At 52.3% G+C, this 14,044-nt stretch overlaps 3 protein-coding genes across 5 annotated transcripts in view; 1 reads left to right on the top strand and 2 right to left on the bottom strand.

Moving 5' to 3' along the window:
* LOC113216485 (uncharacterized) overlaps positions 1–2,947 on the top strand; it is a 20,623-nt gene extending 17,676 nt beyond the window's left edge. The window contains exon 4 of the mRNA XM_052272087.1: positions 2,898–2,947. Coding sequence (XP_052128047.1) covers positions 2,898–2,947 — 50 coding nt within the window. The remainder of the gene's footprint in view (positions 1–2,897) is intronic.
* The window catches only part of LOC113203386 (sodium-dependent neutral amino acid transporter B(0)AT3), a 36,869-nt gene continuing 23,610 nt past the window's right edge, over positions 786–14,044 (bottom strand). For 2 of the 3 annotated variants that reach the window (XM_052272058.1, XM_052272060.1), the window contains 12 exons: positions 10,551–10,600; positions 10,077–10,265; positions 9,399–9,591; positions 7,266–7,489; positions 7,097–7,180; positions 6,850–7,011; positions 6,340–6,660; positions 6,089–6,256; positions 5,608–5,809; positions 5,342–5,501; positions 4,955–5,218; positions 786–4,861 (listed from right to left, as the gene is read on the bottom strand). In XM_052272058.1, the coding sequence (XP_052128018.1) occupies positions 4,660–4,861; positions 4,955–5,218; positions 5,342–5,501; positions 5,608–5,809; positions 6,089–6,256; positions 6,340–6,660; positions 6,850–7,011; positions 7,097–7,180; positions 7,266–7,489; positions 9,399–9,591; positions 10,077–10,262 (2,166 nt within the window). In that variant the 5' untranslated portion in view covers positions 10,263–10,265; positions 10,551–10,600 and the 3' untranslated portion in view covers positions 786–4,659. Of the gene's footprint in view, positions 4,862–4,954; positions 5,219–5,341; positions 5,502–5,607; positions 5,810–6,088; positions 6,257–6,339; positions 6,661–6,849; positions 7,012–7,096; positions 7,181–7,265; positions 7,490–9,398; positions 9,592–10,076; positions 10,290–10,550; positions 10,601–14,044 lie in introns of all 3 variants that reach the window. The other variant, XM_052272059.1, reaches the window with a different exon arrangement.
* On the bottom strand, positions 11,975–13,786 carry LOC127750409 (uncharacterized). The gene is made up of 2 exons (XM_052272061.1): positions 13,645–13,786; positions 11,975–13,562 (listed from the first exon to the last, which is right to left on the bottom strand). Exon 2 carries the CDS (start codon positions 13,539–13,541, stop codon positions 12,114–12,116), a length of 1,428 nt encoding a protein of 475 aa, XP_052128021.1. The 5' UTR covers positions 13,542–13,562; positions 13,645–13,786; the 3' UTR covers positions 11,975–12,113.

The following is a 14,044-nucleotide window of genomic DNA, read 5'->3' as shown; positions in this document are numbered from 1 at the left end:
ATTTAATTTAAAATTATTTTTGCGTCTCTCGCGCTCTCACTTCTAGACCTCGACATTAATCTTATTAGATCTTATTTTTGTAGAGAAGGATTATATGGTTTGCAACTGTTTGTTGTACGCTAGTGCATGCAGGCAGGATGTGAATTCTTGTGTGCTATTTATTTGGCAGTAGCCAAAGTCATGTTTAACGATATTCGGGTATTGTGGTCACGCCATTCGCTCAACGTGAATGCCCTAACCATGAGGCCTGGAAAGTATGTATTGCATATTATTGCAAAGACCATTTTCAGCTAGATGTATTTTTAAATTGTCGTAGTCAAGTGTACTTTCGATAGATAGTTTGCGACGGGAAGCTTTATATTGGTGAATGTAATCGCCTATAAAGATCTCAAGACCCGATGATGTGCAAGTAAAATTCCACATTTCACGTCGTGCTCGAAACGGAACTATCGAATGATGTATTTAGCTGGTTTTCTATATGTAAAAATTAGGTTACGAAAAAAACTGTGAAGTATTTATAAGATTTTTTTACCTGTCAGATAAGTGTGTATAAAATGCGTCAAATAAAATGTTTGATGTTCAGCATATATGCACTGTTTGTTCCTTGCTCGAACCCCAGTGCAGTAGTACTGCGGCGCTGAGGGCAGGCCGACCTCTCGACAGAGCTGCTTGGCGGGCTGGCCTACCCAGGGCGCTGCATGCACTCAACACGGAGTAAGATAGGCGAAGCCCCGGCGCCAGTGAAGTGGGCAAAACGGTTACACGTGAGAAGTTTTTACGATCCGTGCAAGTGTTTTGGTTTCTTTATTTGCAGCCCACATTTTAACAATAATTCACAACAAACAATACGTTACACATTAGAGGACAACAAGTATTTACACATAATCTGAAAGTTTTATAGCGCCCCTACGCCTATGTTTTCTTGAACAGTGCAGGATAAGTCTCAGTGCTGCACGAGCAGTAGCATATCATGTTCCTCTCTGTTCAATTGGAAAGTAGGCGTAGTCATAAAACCAACATTTAATACAAAGTGCTTTTCGTTCCAACAACTCATTGATAAGCTTGTAAAATCAAGGATTAGGGCGTAGGGACGAAACAATAATTAACTTAAACGACAATCTTCAACGGCGGAGAAAAATAAATACTAAGGTTGACAAAAATGAGTATCTTTGAAATAGTATCACATTCAAATATAACTTTCAGTTCACAACACGCTATCAAATTCGAATCCTAGTCCGACAATAAAGATAAGTTCTGAAGCAATAAAAGTATTGCAATGCACTGATTAGATTGAGGCCAAAATTATTGTCTTTTAAGGCAAAACACGGGTATGCGTTAACCTAAAAGGCCGTCAAAAATCTCATCCCAAAACAAGGTAAGTAAAATGTTTCAAAAACAAATATCACACATACAACTTATTGTCAGTATTGAAAATAATCACATAAAATAATATATAGCATAACACCAAAGCTTAGATTGATATTGTCTTGATCGACGTGCTGCAAGCGCGTACACAAATGTTTATTTATCTGACATCGCTTGTAAAAGCACTGCAGGCAGATTATGGCGATTCGTGAAATTACGTTTTGTGCAAACAGCGTCAAAATAAGTTACAAAATCCACGATTGGGAGGGGCTTACAGCAAGGCGAAAAAAGACTGCCGTATGCAGCGTACAAGTTTACAATTAAAAAGACTAAGCTACTTTATTGTCTCGCATTTTCCTTTGTCGTCTTTTAGGCGCTTGAACACACCGGGCCACTTTGCCAAAATTGCAATCTCAATTAAAAATTAAAAGAATGAAGATAAAGTAGTCTACGGTAGCACCAATGGGATCAGATAGTTTCCCGTTCGTCCAACCAAAATTCACATCCTCGGCTCCGACTCGACCGTACCGAAGAATTGTATGTCAAGGGGTAGGGCCATGGGTTCGATCCACAATGTTTTTTGCACTTGCACGATGCTTCTCGTAAGAGATAATTCAGAAAGTACGCCCGTTTCTCTTAGATTGGATCGGCAAATTGCCTAGACCTAGGCGTCTGCGAGGCTTGGGGTAGGCCACCCGGTAGTACACGCATGCACAGCAGGAAAGATGTTGCCTACCTACCAGGCGCGATGAGACCTAGCAGTTGAAGAACTGGGCCGGTTCGTAACGGCGAATGACGGACGTACTTTCTGGATGATCCCTAAACAAACGGGGTTTGAATTTCCCATTGAATGGTGTATTCGCAGTTCCTACTACTTCTACACAGTCTTTGCTGATATTGCTGTGATAAGCCGGTGGCGTTAACTACAGTAGTTAGTCTAGCACGTTATGGATATTTCGTTTTATATAACAAGTTATTGTCATTCAGAACTTAACCATTCAAAAATGCCATAGTCTCATAAAATAAGTACAGCCATTAAACGTCTTATTACGTACAGAAGAATTATAAACTACACACATATAGCTTTTACAAACAATAAAGTTTTTACATTAGATGATATTACAGTAAGTCTAAAGTTCCGGGCTGTGTCCTTTATCTACACTCACGATGAACAGCTACATGAGGTCCGTGTAGGCGTGCTACACTTTGAAATCACTTTTCCCTCTTTTATGTAATGGCTCAAAACCAAAATTGGCAAAATTGGGCCGCCGAAGAAATTACGACACACCACGAATCGGAAGCTTCCTTTAACTAAACCCCTATCAAGGCAGGTCTTGCATATAAAGCCATAGGCTTGTGAACAGCCAGGCGCCCAGATAAAAATGCCTACTGAAAAATGATTCTTGGATGAATGGCTGATTCGACCATTTTGCAGAAAAAGGACGGGCCCACATTCCTAACTACTCTTTGATGCCTCGTGATATTCACACGAAGTAACAATTCTCAATTATCATTCTCAAAAAATTGATCAGTTACATCTTCTAATATGGAATTGTACATCGAGGCAAAAACGTATCTGTAACTGTACAATATACATGTATAATTTTATAATAATGGCGCAAAGACAAAACCGTCTTGCGCCGAAAACATTTAACACAAAACTAACAACAGAAACATTTTCTCAGTTGCAAACAGACGGCATCGAGGAACTAATAGTATCCCAAATTAGCATGTAACCAACTCCTGCTTCCTTCCATCACGCCCAACCCACTTCAAATGCTAAACATTCAGGTCTTCTAGTAACTCGACGAACTGGCACCTGGTAAATGTTTATTCTCCTTCATAACGCGAATTTGCACTTTAGTTCTCGCCTATATGAAAAGTATCACAGATAGTAGAATACACTTTACATTTATTTATGAGTTACGTGCAAGTGTTTAAATGTTCACGAAAATAACAATCTGTGTAGCTCTTACGTAAGAGTTCCTTATTAAAGGTACGTTAGATCGGATTACTGTGATTTCAAAATGGGTAAGAGGGAAAACATTTAACTTTCTCAACCTCTGGCAGTGTTGAATGCTCATGTGTTAAAGCAATTGATTTCTTTGACAAAGTCTGAATATTGACCATTATGTGAATCTAAAGTGCGAATTCGTTCTAGTCACCCATCAATCCATAAACATATGTAAACAGTTTGGTGTTTCTCCAGTCAACGGCGGCTCTCTACAACACAGTGGCACCCAGCGCATTCGGAGTGCCTCATCATGTGGGATTCACACATCTTTACACGTCATAATTTTTGTTGTTGTTGAGATTTGACAAATAGAGCTTAAAGGGATTAGGAAACAGATTGTTGTGCACACACACAAACGCACTCGAAACAATTGACTTTAAGTTCGAAGAGGGGTGCTCTCCGGCGCCGAGTTGGCCGAGAGAATATCCGCCGCTCCACGTGCCACATTACGCTGTGCACGTTATCACTTTTCACAATGCGTCATTCGTCAGAAAGGCAATTTTGAGTTCAGGGAGACACGAGATTACAAAATTATAAACTCTTCTAGCCAACTCTACGTAGATAACATCCCCGTGACAGTCTAAGTGATATGAGAGCACAGTAGGCTCTTTCTGTATGCGGGTGACACACTCTGTCTAATTGATATCTGGAAAAACCTTAACTTTTGTTCAAATGCTGTTACTTCGTCACTACGCCTCCGTTCTATGACTTCGTCTGCCCCCAATACAAAATAGTTTCTGTGTTCCAGCTTCCTATTCTTAGAGGGGCGTAAGTTTTAAACAACCAAACAAAATAGGCAGCTCGCCACTCAAGGGATTATTCCCGAGCAGGGAAGCGTGAGTACCTCGGAAGGGAACAACCCTTTCTCCTCTAACCAAACTACACTATGGGCTTAGCATCCCTAACAGTCCGACACGCTCGTTGTGTCGTGACTGCATTTGTGTGCGTTTCGAGCGTTTCGTTGAACCCTCGCCCGCGAGGATCGCTACGGCTCAGCCAGATGAACGCACGGGCCATCGCCACGCACAGGGGTCATCGCGGCAGCGACTTCCGGAGGGGAACAAAGTATACACCGCTACGGGCAATCTGACCAGAGAAATTGAGAAGAACACAATGACACTTTTGGTGAAGCAAACGACGGGACCGCTTCTAGGACGAAACACTTTTGCGACTAAACTCGATGCAAAATAAACCTACTAGGTCTTGAGTCTTGGAGAGGAGTACGGAGGAACCTGTGCAGTCGAGCCCGAGCCAGCGGCCGCGTCACGAGGGGAGGGGCACTACGCGTCGTCGTCCTCCTCGTCGCTGGACGCGGGGCCGCCCGTCGGGCAGCACAGGCCCTCGCTGCCGTCCTCGCGGATGCAGAAGAGCAGCGTCTCCGCCGTGGTCACCTCGTGAGGCACGATGCCGTGGAACTCGCGCAGGTCGGAGGCCGGGAACCACGCCTTCTCGCTGTCCTCGATCACCTGGACGCCGAACATCCTGTGGCAGAGAGGTTGTGCGTCGGTGAAGAGGGTCAAGTTGGCGACAGTGCGCGTCCCCCGACCATGACGCCCGTTTTCCTAAAGTCCTTACCTGCAGACGCAGACGAGTGGGATCCACAACACGGAGACCAGGATGAGGACGGCGATGAGCACGAGCCCCCAGACGGGCCACTCGTGCCTCTCCGTCACGCCCTTGTCGGCCACCCACGCCTGGTAGCCCGAGCCGTCCATGGCGATCTGCACGAAGGAGGCCACCAGGATGCACAGCATGGCCAGCGGCGAGAGGTACTTCCAGCAGATGAGCCAGTACAGGTGCGGTCGGGAGCCCGTCATCAGCTCGATGTCGTCCGCGAATCTGCAAAGTCAGTCGGTGTCGTCGGAACGTGAACGTGCCCTCTGGTGCCGCCCAACCCAGACCACCGCGTAGGTTGGGTTGCCGACTCGCGCGGCGTCTCGTTGTATATATCAGCTGTCGTACCTTTTAAGTCCGTACACGTAGGCCACGGCGATGCACTCGAAGAAGGCGATGATGAGCAGAGGGAAGTTGCCGCTGAAGTTGTCAAACAGAACGAAGACGTAGCTCCCCGCCCCGTGGGCAAAGGACATGGATATCACGCAGCAGATGAGGCACAGCACGCCTTTAAAAAACATAGAACAGTTAGTTTGTCTTGTTGCATTTTCATTTTACCGGGGTACAGTATGCGGTGACTTGACACGCATAAGTATAGGTTACTAATTTCTCACCAGTGAGCACTTCCTTCCTGAGATTGGGGAACAGCTTCATGTCGACGATGGAGGTGACGACGCCTTCGAGCGTACCGAACTGCGAGTCGATGCCGAGCGTGAAGAGCATCAGGAAGAAGAGGACGGACCAGAACTGCGCGCCGGGGAACTGGTTGATGGCCTCGGTGAAGATGATGAAGGCGAGGCCCGTCCCGGCTGCCGACTGCAGGCAGAGTCAAGGGCTTGCAAACAAGCTTGTGGAGCAGCGGGGCGGCAGCGGGTGCTGCCCCTTGCTGCCCCCCCCCCCCCGCGTCACAAACTCGGCCCCCTTGCAGCCGTTACCGGCGGAGGGGAGTTTCCCCCAAGGTCACAGCTGATGCCCAAATAGTACCCGGAGGGTAAACTTTTTGTTTCGCTTCAAGGATAGTCGCTTCGGCGCGGAGGGACCGGTAGGGGGCCGAGGAGGGCGCGCGAGGCGCCATAGGTCGGAGTATTGACTCACGTTGTCCAGCTCCTTCTGCAGGTCGCACTCGGGCAGCTCGGGCATGGCGTTGCTCATGGCCGTGCTGGTGAGCGGGTTCACCGCCGAGATGGCGGTGGTGGAGGCCGCCTCCCACGCGGCCAGGGTGGCGTTGCGCAGGTCCAGGCACCGCTCGTAGCTCATGGTGGCCTGGAACAAGAGGTTTGCCGTCGGACCTGGAGAGCGCGTCCTGCGACCCCCGGCTGGCTTGCCGCCCGGTCGGATGGCCTTACCTTGAACCCGATGACGGAGAAGACGACGATGCCGGCGAACATGGAGGTGAAGCAGTTGGTGAGCGAGACCATGATGGCGTCCCGGGAGCAGTTGTTGTTGACGGGGTTGTACGAGGAGAAGGCGATCAGGCCGCCGAACGCCAGCCCGAGCGAGAAGAAGATCTGCGTCCCGGCCTCGAGCCACACCACCGGGTCGGACAAGGTGTGCCACTTGGGCGTGAAGAGGTGCCGCAGCCCGTCCGTGCAGCCTCTCAGGGTGATGCCGCGGAAGAAGAAGATGATCAAGACGATGTACGGGAACGTGGCCGTCACGTACACGACCTGCGGGAGAAGGCAAGGCAGGCGGGTGAGTGAACGCCAAGGAGCACCGACGACGGAACGACGCTCTGAAGCTGCCGCGCGGTCCGGCCGGGTAGGGCCCCTGTGAGGTAGGCCGTCCCGTTACGCTCAGCTGTGCCGCGGGACGGCCTAGGCTGCGGGCGCTCCCCGTGGGCCGCGGCTGAAGCTCACCTTCCCCGAGGAGGCGATGCCCTTGATCATGCACATGTACACGAGGATCCACGCGATGACCAGGGCGACGGCTATCTTCCAGTTGAAGGACGTCGGGCTGTTGATGTCCTCGGACACCATGAGGGTGGTGCGGTACCAGAAGTACTGCGTGGGTGTGGACGTCTGCGACGAGAGCACAAGTCATTGAGCGTCACGGAAGAAAGAGTTCTTACATTACCATTCACACGCTTAGTATGAGACTACTCACAACGCATTCGGGTTCCAGTATGTAAGAGCCGTTGCCGAAGTATTTCTGTGGACACTCTGCCCATGGAAGTTGTGACTGGAAACTCTGGGGGAAACATAGAAACACGAGAATAAGTTTATCTCACAAACACTTCCAGTAGAGTAAGGGTCTACGAAAATATTATTCATACTTGGACAAAGTAGAAGAGGCACCAGGCGATGATGGTGTTGTAGTACAGGGCCACGTTGAAGGAGACGACGGCCGAGGCGATGCCGATGCCGCCCAGGCGCGGAGACACCTGGTTCCAGACGCCGATGGCGCCCTTGCGCAACCGCTGCCCGATGGCGAGCTCCAGGTAGAAGATTGGGATGCCCTCGATGCAAAGCATGATGAAGTAGGGGATAAGAAACGCACCTGGGGGAAAATTTGATTTTAGTTTAAATAATAATACGCCTTCAGTTTTATATCTTTGTTTTTTCAGGATATGAATAATTGCAGAATATACATATAACACGTATTCTTTAGAGATCGAATATTTGAAACGCACTCGTTTCCCGTCGGCGGTTTGTCACAAAGCGGCGGCGCCCCGCCCCGCAGTGTGGTTCCGGCACTGCAGCGGTGGCCCATTGAAAGGGAGAGGCTGATATGAGGGCCCCCTCCCTCTGCATCTCTGTGTCTCGTTTCCACCCCTCCAACCCCCTCCCTCCCTCCCTCCCGAGCCTTTCATTGTGGGTCGCATATTGCGAGACGCAACCTCCCCACACACCCCTTCCACCCCCTTTTTCTTTCCCTACCATTTACCTCGCCCGCGGGCAGGACAACCCTAACCCCATCAGACAAAATTCACTTCTCCGATAAAACGCGTCGGCAAGAATAAATCGACTAGGATAGCCGAAGGGAAAAAAGTGCGGAGGAGAGAGAAAGGAGAGCGAGACAGGCCGGGGCAGCGCAGCCTGGGCCGGACAGGAAAAAGTAGGGGGCGGGGAGGATTACGAGCAAGACGAGCAGACGGGGAGCGCCCTCCGTGTACTTTCCACGCGAGAGTGGGATCAACTTGAGATAACTCGAACTCATATATGCACTACGCAAGACCAAAAGACGATTAACATTTCCCCACGAATTGCCAACTGAATTCTTCAGATTAAAATGTTGATTACTTTATTCACATTAGGATATGTAATTTACATTTCTTATTCATAGGTTCGTTTCGCGCCGCGCCCTTTGGGCCCAGTCGTAGCTAGCAGCATAGTGCGCCCCCCCTTCCCCGCAACATGATTTCTGTCCGAGTCGTGGGACACACGCGCTGGGCTTGAAACTGTCGAATGTACTAAGAAAGGATGAAAGAGAATCGAGCTATAAATTGAACTGTTTTTGTATGGTCGCCGTGCCTCCCGGTGTCTGTACGATATGCCTACGCCATATGTCCCTCTAGAGTTTATGGCCAGCAACTTTCCCTTTAGCTCCTGCAAACCTGACGTAATTTGCATTTTTAGCCTCGTCACCGTCACTGAACAAGAATTGCGCCCAGTCGCTTAAAGGTATAGACCGGGCGGTAAACGACTAGAGTTTTGTGTGTGGTCAATGCTTTAGAAAGGGGGTAAACGTAAGAAACGGATAAAAAAATGAGGGTCGATTACGGAACCATCTTCCCGGCTGTACAAGCTGCGAGCACCTCGCCTGCTTTGCACCACACCAGACGCCAGAACCCAACTGACAAGCAGAAACCTGCTCGGATAGCCAGGATGGCGAAGACCGCTCCGGCGGACCCCTTACGATCTACCCCGTCGCCCGTCCTATATATGCCACAGGAACGCGTGGCGTGTCGTCAGCGAGAGCTAAGGAACATCGAAGTAAGAAAAGAAGATAGTACTGCAGATACTGCGCATCACAATCACCTGAACAGCGTTCCAAGACTATCGCAAACGCACTGTCAAAAACTTGTGGTGAATTTTTCCACAATCAGTACTTTTTACACAGTTCCCAAAGACTGTCTCTACCAGAAGGCAAAGTCCCCCCTCTCCTCGCTATCCACAGCGCAGAACAGACGCCTGGCGTGTGTCTTTATGTTTGCCTCGTTTGGGCACCGTTTTTCCTTTTTCTCGTTTTGCCTTCGCCGAGACGAAAGAAACAGGGCGCCGTAGGACTCGGGTCGGGAGCGCGCGCGCAGCGACCGTGGACGAGACGCGCCGCGACAGCCGCACTCTGAACTTGAGCGACCCGCGCGCGCCACACCCGCGAGCGATTCCGCGCGAGGAATGGGACCAGGAGAACGCTGCAGGGGGTTTACGAGGTTCCTGGAGGTTCACTCTCTTCTTTTACTCACCGCCGCCGTTCTTCTGCGCGAGGTAAGGGAAGCGCCAGACGTTGCCCAGGCCGACGGCGTAGCCGATGGTGGCGAGCAGGAAGGTGAGCTTGCTGTCCCACGACTCGCGCTCCTCCCCGCCGCCCTCGGGCTGGAACATGGCCTTGCCCTCCGTCGACCCCGCCAGCTTGCTCGCCGATGTCACCTTGCCGATCTGACATTGCAGTGGGTGGAGAGAGAGAGACAGTGAGAGTGAGAAAGAAAAGCAGTGGGGTGTGAATGAGATGGAGAGAAAGGGAGGGACAAGGGGAAAGGGGGGGGGCGCTCCGCTCCGGGGGTAGATTAGCATTGAGGGCGCCAGAGAAGGCCAAGGGAGTGAGGTACAGTTACCCCCCGGGGGGGGCTCAACGCATTCACAGCCCCTCCCCGCCCTCCAACTCCCCTCCCTCCCGGATGCGTGTGCCGCGCGGCGCACACGAACAGCTGATCGATGTCGGTGTACCAAACTCGATTTATCCTGGTCCCGGACGGCGCGGGAGGCCGTGCCGAGGAACGGCGGAGGGGGGCGAAAGCAAACTGCTTGATGGCATTCTGCCTGGCGGCCGGTGCTGCGTTGCGATCAAGTCCCCGGGCGGGGAGAGAGGAGGAAGCTTTTGGCGATGCAAATAAACAAACACGGAAGATAGGAGAGACACTCACCTTGGTGTTGGGGCTGGTGTCGTCGAAGGCCGCGTTGGTGGCGCCATAGTTGTAGCTGAGCGAGGTGCTGCCGTTCTCCACCACGAGGCGGCCCCGCATCTCCTTCATCTCGAGGCGGTCCAGCGAGCGCTGCGGGTTCAGGTCCCGCGACGACTGCCGCCGCACCAGGTGCGCCGTGTTGGCCATCCTCTACGGACCACCACCGCGAGCCGACTTTTAATGTGCGGATTATGTTAAACTTTTCCGCTTCATTTCTCCCCCCCCCCCCTCTCTCTCTCTCTCCCTCCTTTAAGGCAGGAGCTGGGCAACGATGCCTCCGGAGACGAACTTCCGCAAACGAATTAAACTCCGATTGCCGTATTAAATTCATAGAAATGTAACCTTATCGATTATTTACTTCTTTTTGTTTTACACGAAATAAAAGTTAAGTATGATATCATTCACGGTAAGAAGAGGGCTGTTGTCGGTACTCACGAGTGGTGCGGTGGAACTACTGCGCGCGCTGCCCCTCCGGCCCCCTCATGCTGTCGACACAAGAGAAAACAATTATTGTCGAGTTGTGCTGTTGAGGCGGAGCTTCTCGTCGTGGCGAGTAAAAGTAAAGGGACTACTACTACTTGGGTGCCGTCGTTCGCCGCCCCGACTCGAAAACTATTCCCTGTAGAGGAAAGGCCCCGACCTTGAGGGGGGAGCGCCCGCCCCGCCCCGACACCCCCAGCAGCAGTGCCCTAGGCGCGGGGAGGGGGGGGGGGGGCAGGCAGACGAGAGTTTGGCTAGCTATGGTGAACTCAAGCCCCCCCCCCCCTCCCCCTCTTCCTTTCACACGCTTTCGGGCCCGACTGCTCCCCGCAAGCCTGTAATCTGCGAATTGCTCTCTGGATTGTAAAATGAATCTCGACATGGAAGGGCGAGAAATTTTAGTTAGAAAGTGAGCTCATTTTTTTTTTTTCATTATTTTTGGAGGAGAAATAAAAAGAGCCCCTCGCCCAGGAAGAGGGCAATCCCCGTCTCGAGGCCGGCAGCCCACCCGCCTGGGCGAGCACAAGCCGCCAATTAGGGACGTCCGGAGTGGTCTAATGAGCGAGTCATGGCGACGCTAGATGAGCCCTCCTGGCCTACCGACTCCCCGCCCACGCCGCCGCACACGGCACACGGCCAACCGCTCGGCGACCGGAGGAAGGGCCAAAGGATTCTTTCAACGTAACATTTATTTTGTATACAAAAATGAAATATACGTAAGCCGGTAAACTTTTCTTTCACGGGCTATTGCACCCTCACGGGCGCGGTGTCCGCCCCACCGCTTTTGTTACTACATGGCCTCGCGAAAGCCGACCCTCGTTTCGTGGATTCGAGACAAAAGCCACCCCTCCTCCACCCCCTCCAGGCCTCAATGGGCTCCTGTCCCGCGCCATACCGGAACAAGGGCCTCGTACCGCGGGAGGTGAGGGCAGGCCCGACACACAGGGTGTGGCTGTACGGTCGGCGTAATGGTTCGATTTGTGGCGCAAGCGTGGCAGTGTGCGAAAAGGCTCGTCTACAATGCGAGGCGTGGAGCGCAGGCGTGGATCGTAGGTTGAGGCGTGAGCGGGATCGTGGGGTAGCTAAGGCAAATTTGTCAACATAGCTCATTGGAAGGCGTTGAGGAACGAAAACAGAGTGGGGAAACACGCTAAAAACCAGCGCAGCAACAGCCAAAACCGTAAACAGTTTTCCACGACCTGCGCCTGCGATCCTACGCCGTCCATTGTAGACGAGCCTAAAGGCCTTGCACGCGACCCTCCGTCCGCGAGCTTTTGCAGCATCGGTAAAGGATATTGTTGTTAATATGTGTACTTCGCTAATTTGTGACGACCAGCACCGGCGCGGCGGACGGCGTGTCGGAGAGGGTACGAGTACGAGTGGAGCATCTCTTTCATCAGAACCAAAGATTTATCATCATTCATTCGCCGTTTCAGAAACCTATCGCACGAATAATGCTAAAGGCATTGCCCTGTTTAATATGTCTGACAGAAAAAATGTTGGGAGCATCCACAATAGTTAAGTACAATTACATTTCATATGGATCCAAGTACACGTAAAATTATTGGCACGTGAGGAGGACCCTTTCCAATCGGTGTGGTCACTGTGATCCTCTGGACAGGGGCAAGTGTCAGGGTCATGCGAGTAGAACCCCATATACCTCGTGTTGTGCCACTCTACACCTTGATGGCGGTCGCAGTCCCCCACACACATCGCGCAATCTTGGGACCTGCTGTGGAAAATGTTGCCCCATAGCTGGATGTGGAGCAGGGGGTTCGCCAGCAGCGTGGTCTTGAGCGCGGTCCTATGTATCCAGGCGTGCGGACACTTCTCTCTCCTGATCGGAAACCTCAGCAGCCTCAGGGCCGGGGCCATGGCGGGGCTGATGCTCTTGAGCAGCTCGTCGACGGGCTCAGTATCCAAGTACAGGAAGCGCAGGGCGGGCAGCGAGGGCAGAGCGCGGATCAGCGGCCCCAGCAACTCCACCTCCTCGAACCCCTTCAGGGCCAGCCGCTCCAATGGGAACCGCCCGGACCAAGCCAAAGCCTCGGCCAACACCGGCCAGGACTCGACGATGGGATCATCCCAAGCAGCGTTATCCAGGAGGACATGTCGCAATTGGTTGGCTCGGCGGAGGAGTTTCGCAGCATTGTCGACATCACCTGTGCAGCCGTTCAGGCAAATGTCCAAGTCTCTGAGCGTTTTGCACTCCGCCACCTTCTCTAACCCGCCAATCGAACAGTCGCATCGCAAACTTCGGAGTCTCGGCATCGCGGCCAACAGGTCCGCCGTCGTGGTCTCCCACAAGTCTAAATCTGTGTAGATCTCAACCTCCTCCAGTGTAGCCGCGTGCCCGGCCAGTACGGTGTTCACAAGAGATACCGTTTCGATGCACGCCACGCACTTGAAAACCTTTAGCGACGAGCTAGGCGGCCCATGTACGACGGGCTGGTTGATGATGGGCGGTGCGTAAAGTACCTCGAGCCGGTCCAGGCCGGAACACGAGGCAACAGTCCAGAACAGCACGTCGGCTGTCGGCTCCTCCAAGGGGTTCATTTCCACACCAAGGACAAGCCTCCTGAGGCGCCCGAGGTGCTCTTGGTTGCGCACGGCCAGGGCGTACTCCGCGGCGTTAAAGGGGCCGTAGCCAGCCTTGCGCAGATCCAAACACGCCACGGCGCACCGGGTCGTGGTGACCGCCAGGCTCGGGTCTGGGCCCGTGACCTTCAGCTTGTCGAGGCACGGGGCCAGGTGCAGCACCGCGTCCGCGCACGGCTCGTCGTCCCGGAGCGATCGGTGGCGCCAGACGTCCCGGTGTAGGGCCAGGTCGCAGAGCCTCTTGCACACGAGGCGCCAGGAGAGTACATCCTCCACGGACACGAACTGCATCGCCAACACGAGAACGTCGTCTGGGAGCTGCTCCAGGGTCAGCACTGACGACGCCATCGAGCCACGAGAGGCGTTAAACTGCGTGCCAGGAACACGGCGTTAGAGAGAAAGTATGCACCACACGAAGCACTGGGCCGGGATGCCCTGTCGACTCCCCTACCTTGGCGGCGAGTGTAAGGTGGATTGATTGTTGATTAGCTGACGCGTGCTAGACCTGGACCTGACTCAACTAAGACTAAGACGCTGTGACGAGTAAACCTGGCGAGCGCAGGGATCGGAGCACTACTTCTCGTAAATGTGCCAGTAATGTACTTCACTTAAATATAACTGTCCAATGCTCCACGAAAAACTACAGTCATTTATTGGGTGATTGATTTATCGCCGTGTGGTTGATAATTTTAGTTTTTACATGATCACGAAGGTGGGGACTACTTTGTCGGCGCGCAATGTTTAGATTACTTCTTATAGCGAGGCGACGAGCTCGAGGCGTGGCAAGGCTTCTCGCCCGATGCCGGGCCGGTCGGCGGTCTGACCGTGGTGTTCGGCAGCAGCACGGACCC

The sequence above is a fragment of the Frankliniella occidentalis genome, unplaced genomic scaffold (assembly GCF_000697945.3).
Source record: "Frankliniella occidentalis isolate FOCC.00 unplaced genomic scaffold, Focc_3.1 Scaffold185, whole genome shotgun sequence".
NCBI classification, from domain to species: domain Eukaryota; kingdom Metazoa; phylum Arthropoda; class Insecta; order Thysanoptera; family Thripidae; genus Frankliniella; species Frankliniella occidentalis.
The sequence above is the reverse complement of the archived record's forward strand: the minus strand, read 5'-3'. Positions and strand labels throughout refer to the sequence as shown.

Excerpts from the sequence above, each read along its gene's own strand:
- LOC127750409 (XM_052272061.1), bottom strand. The coding sequence starts at position 13,541 with ATGGCGTCGTCAGTGCTGACCCTGGAGCAGCTCCCAGACGACGTTCTC.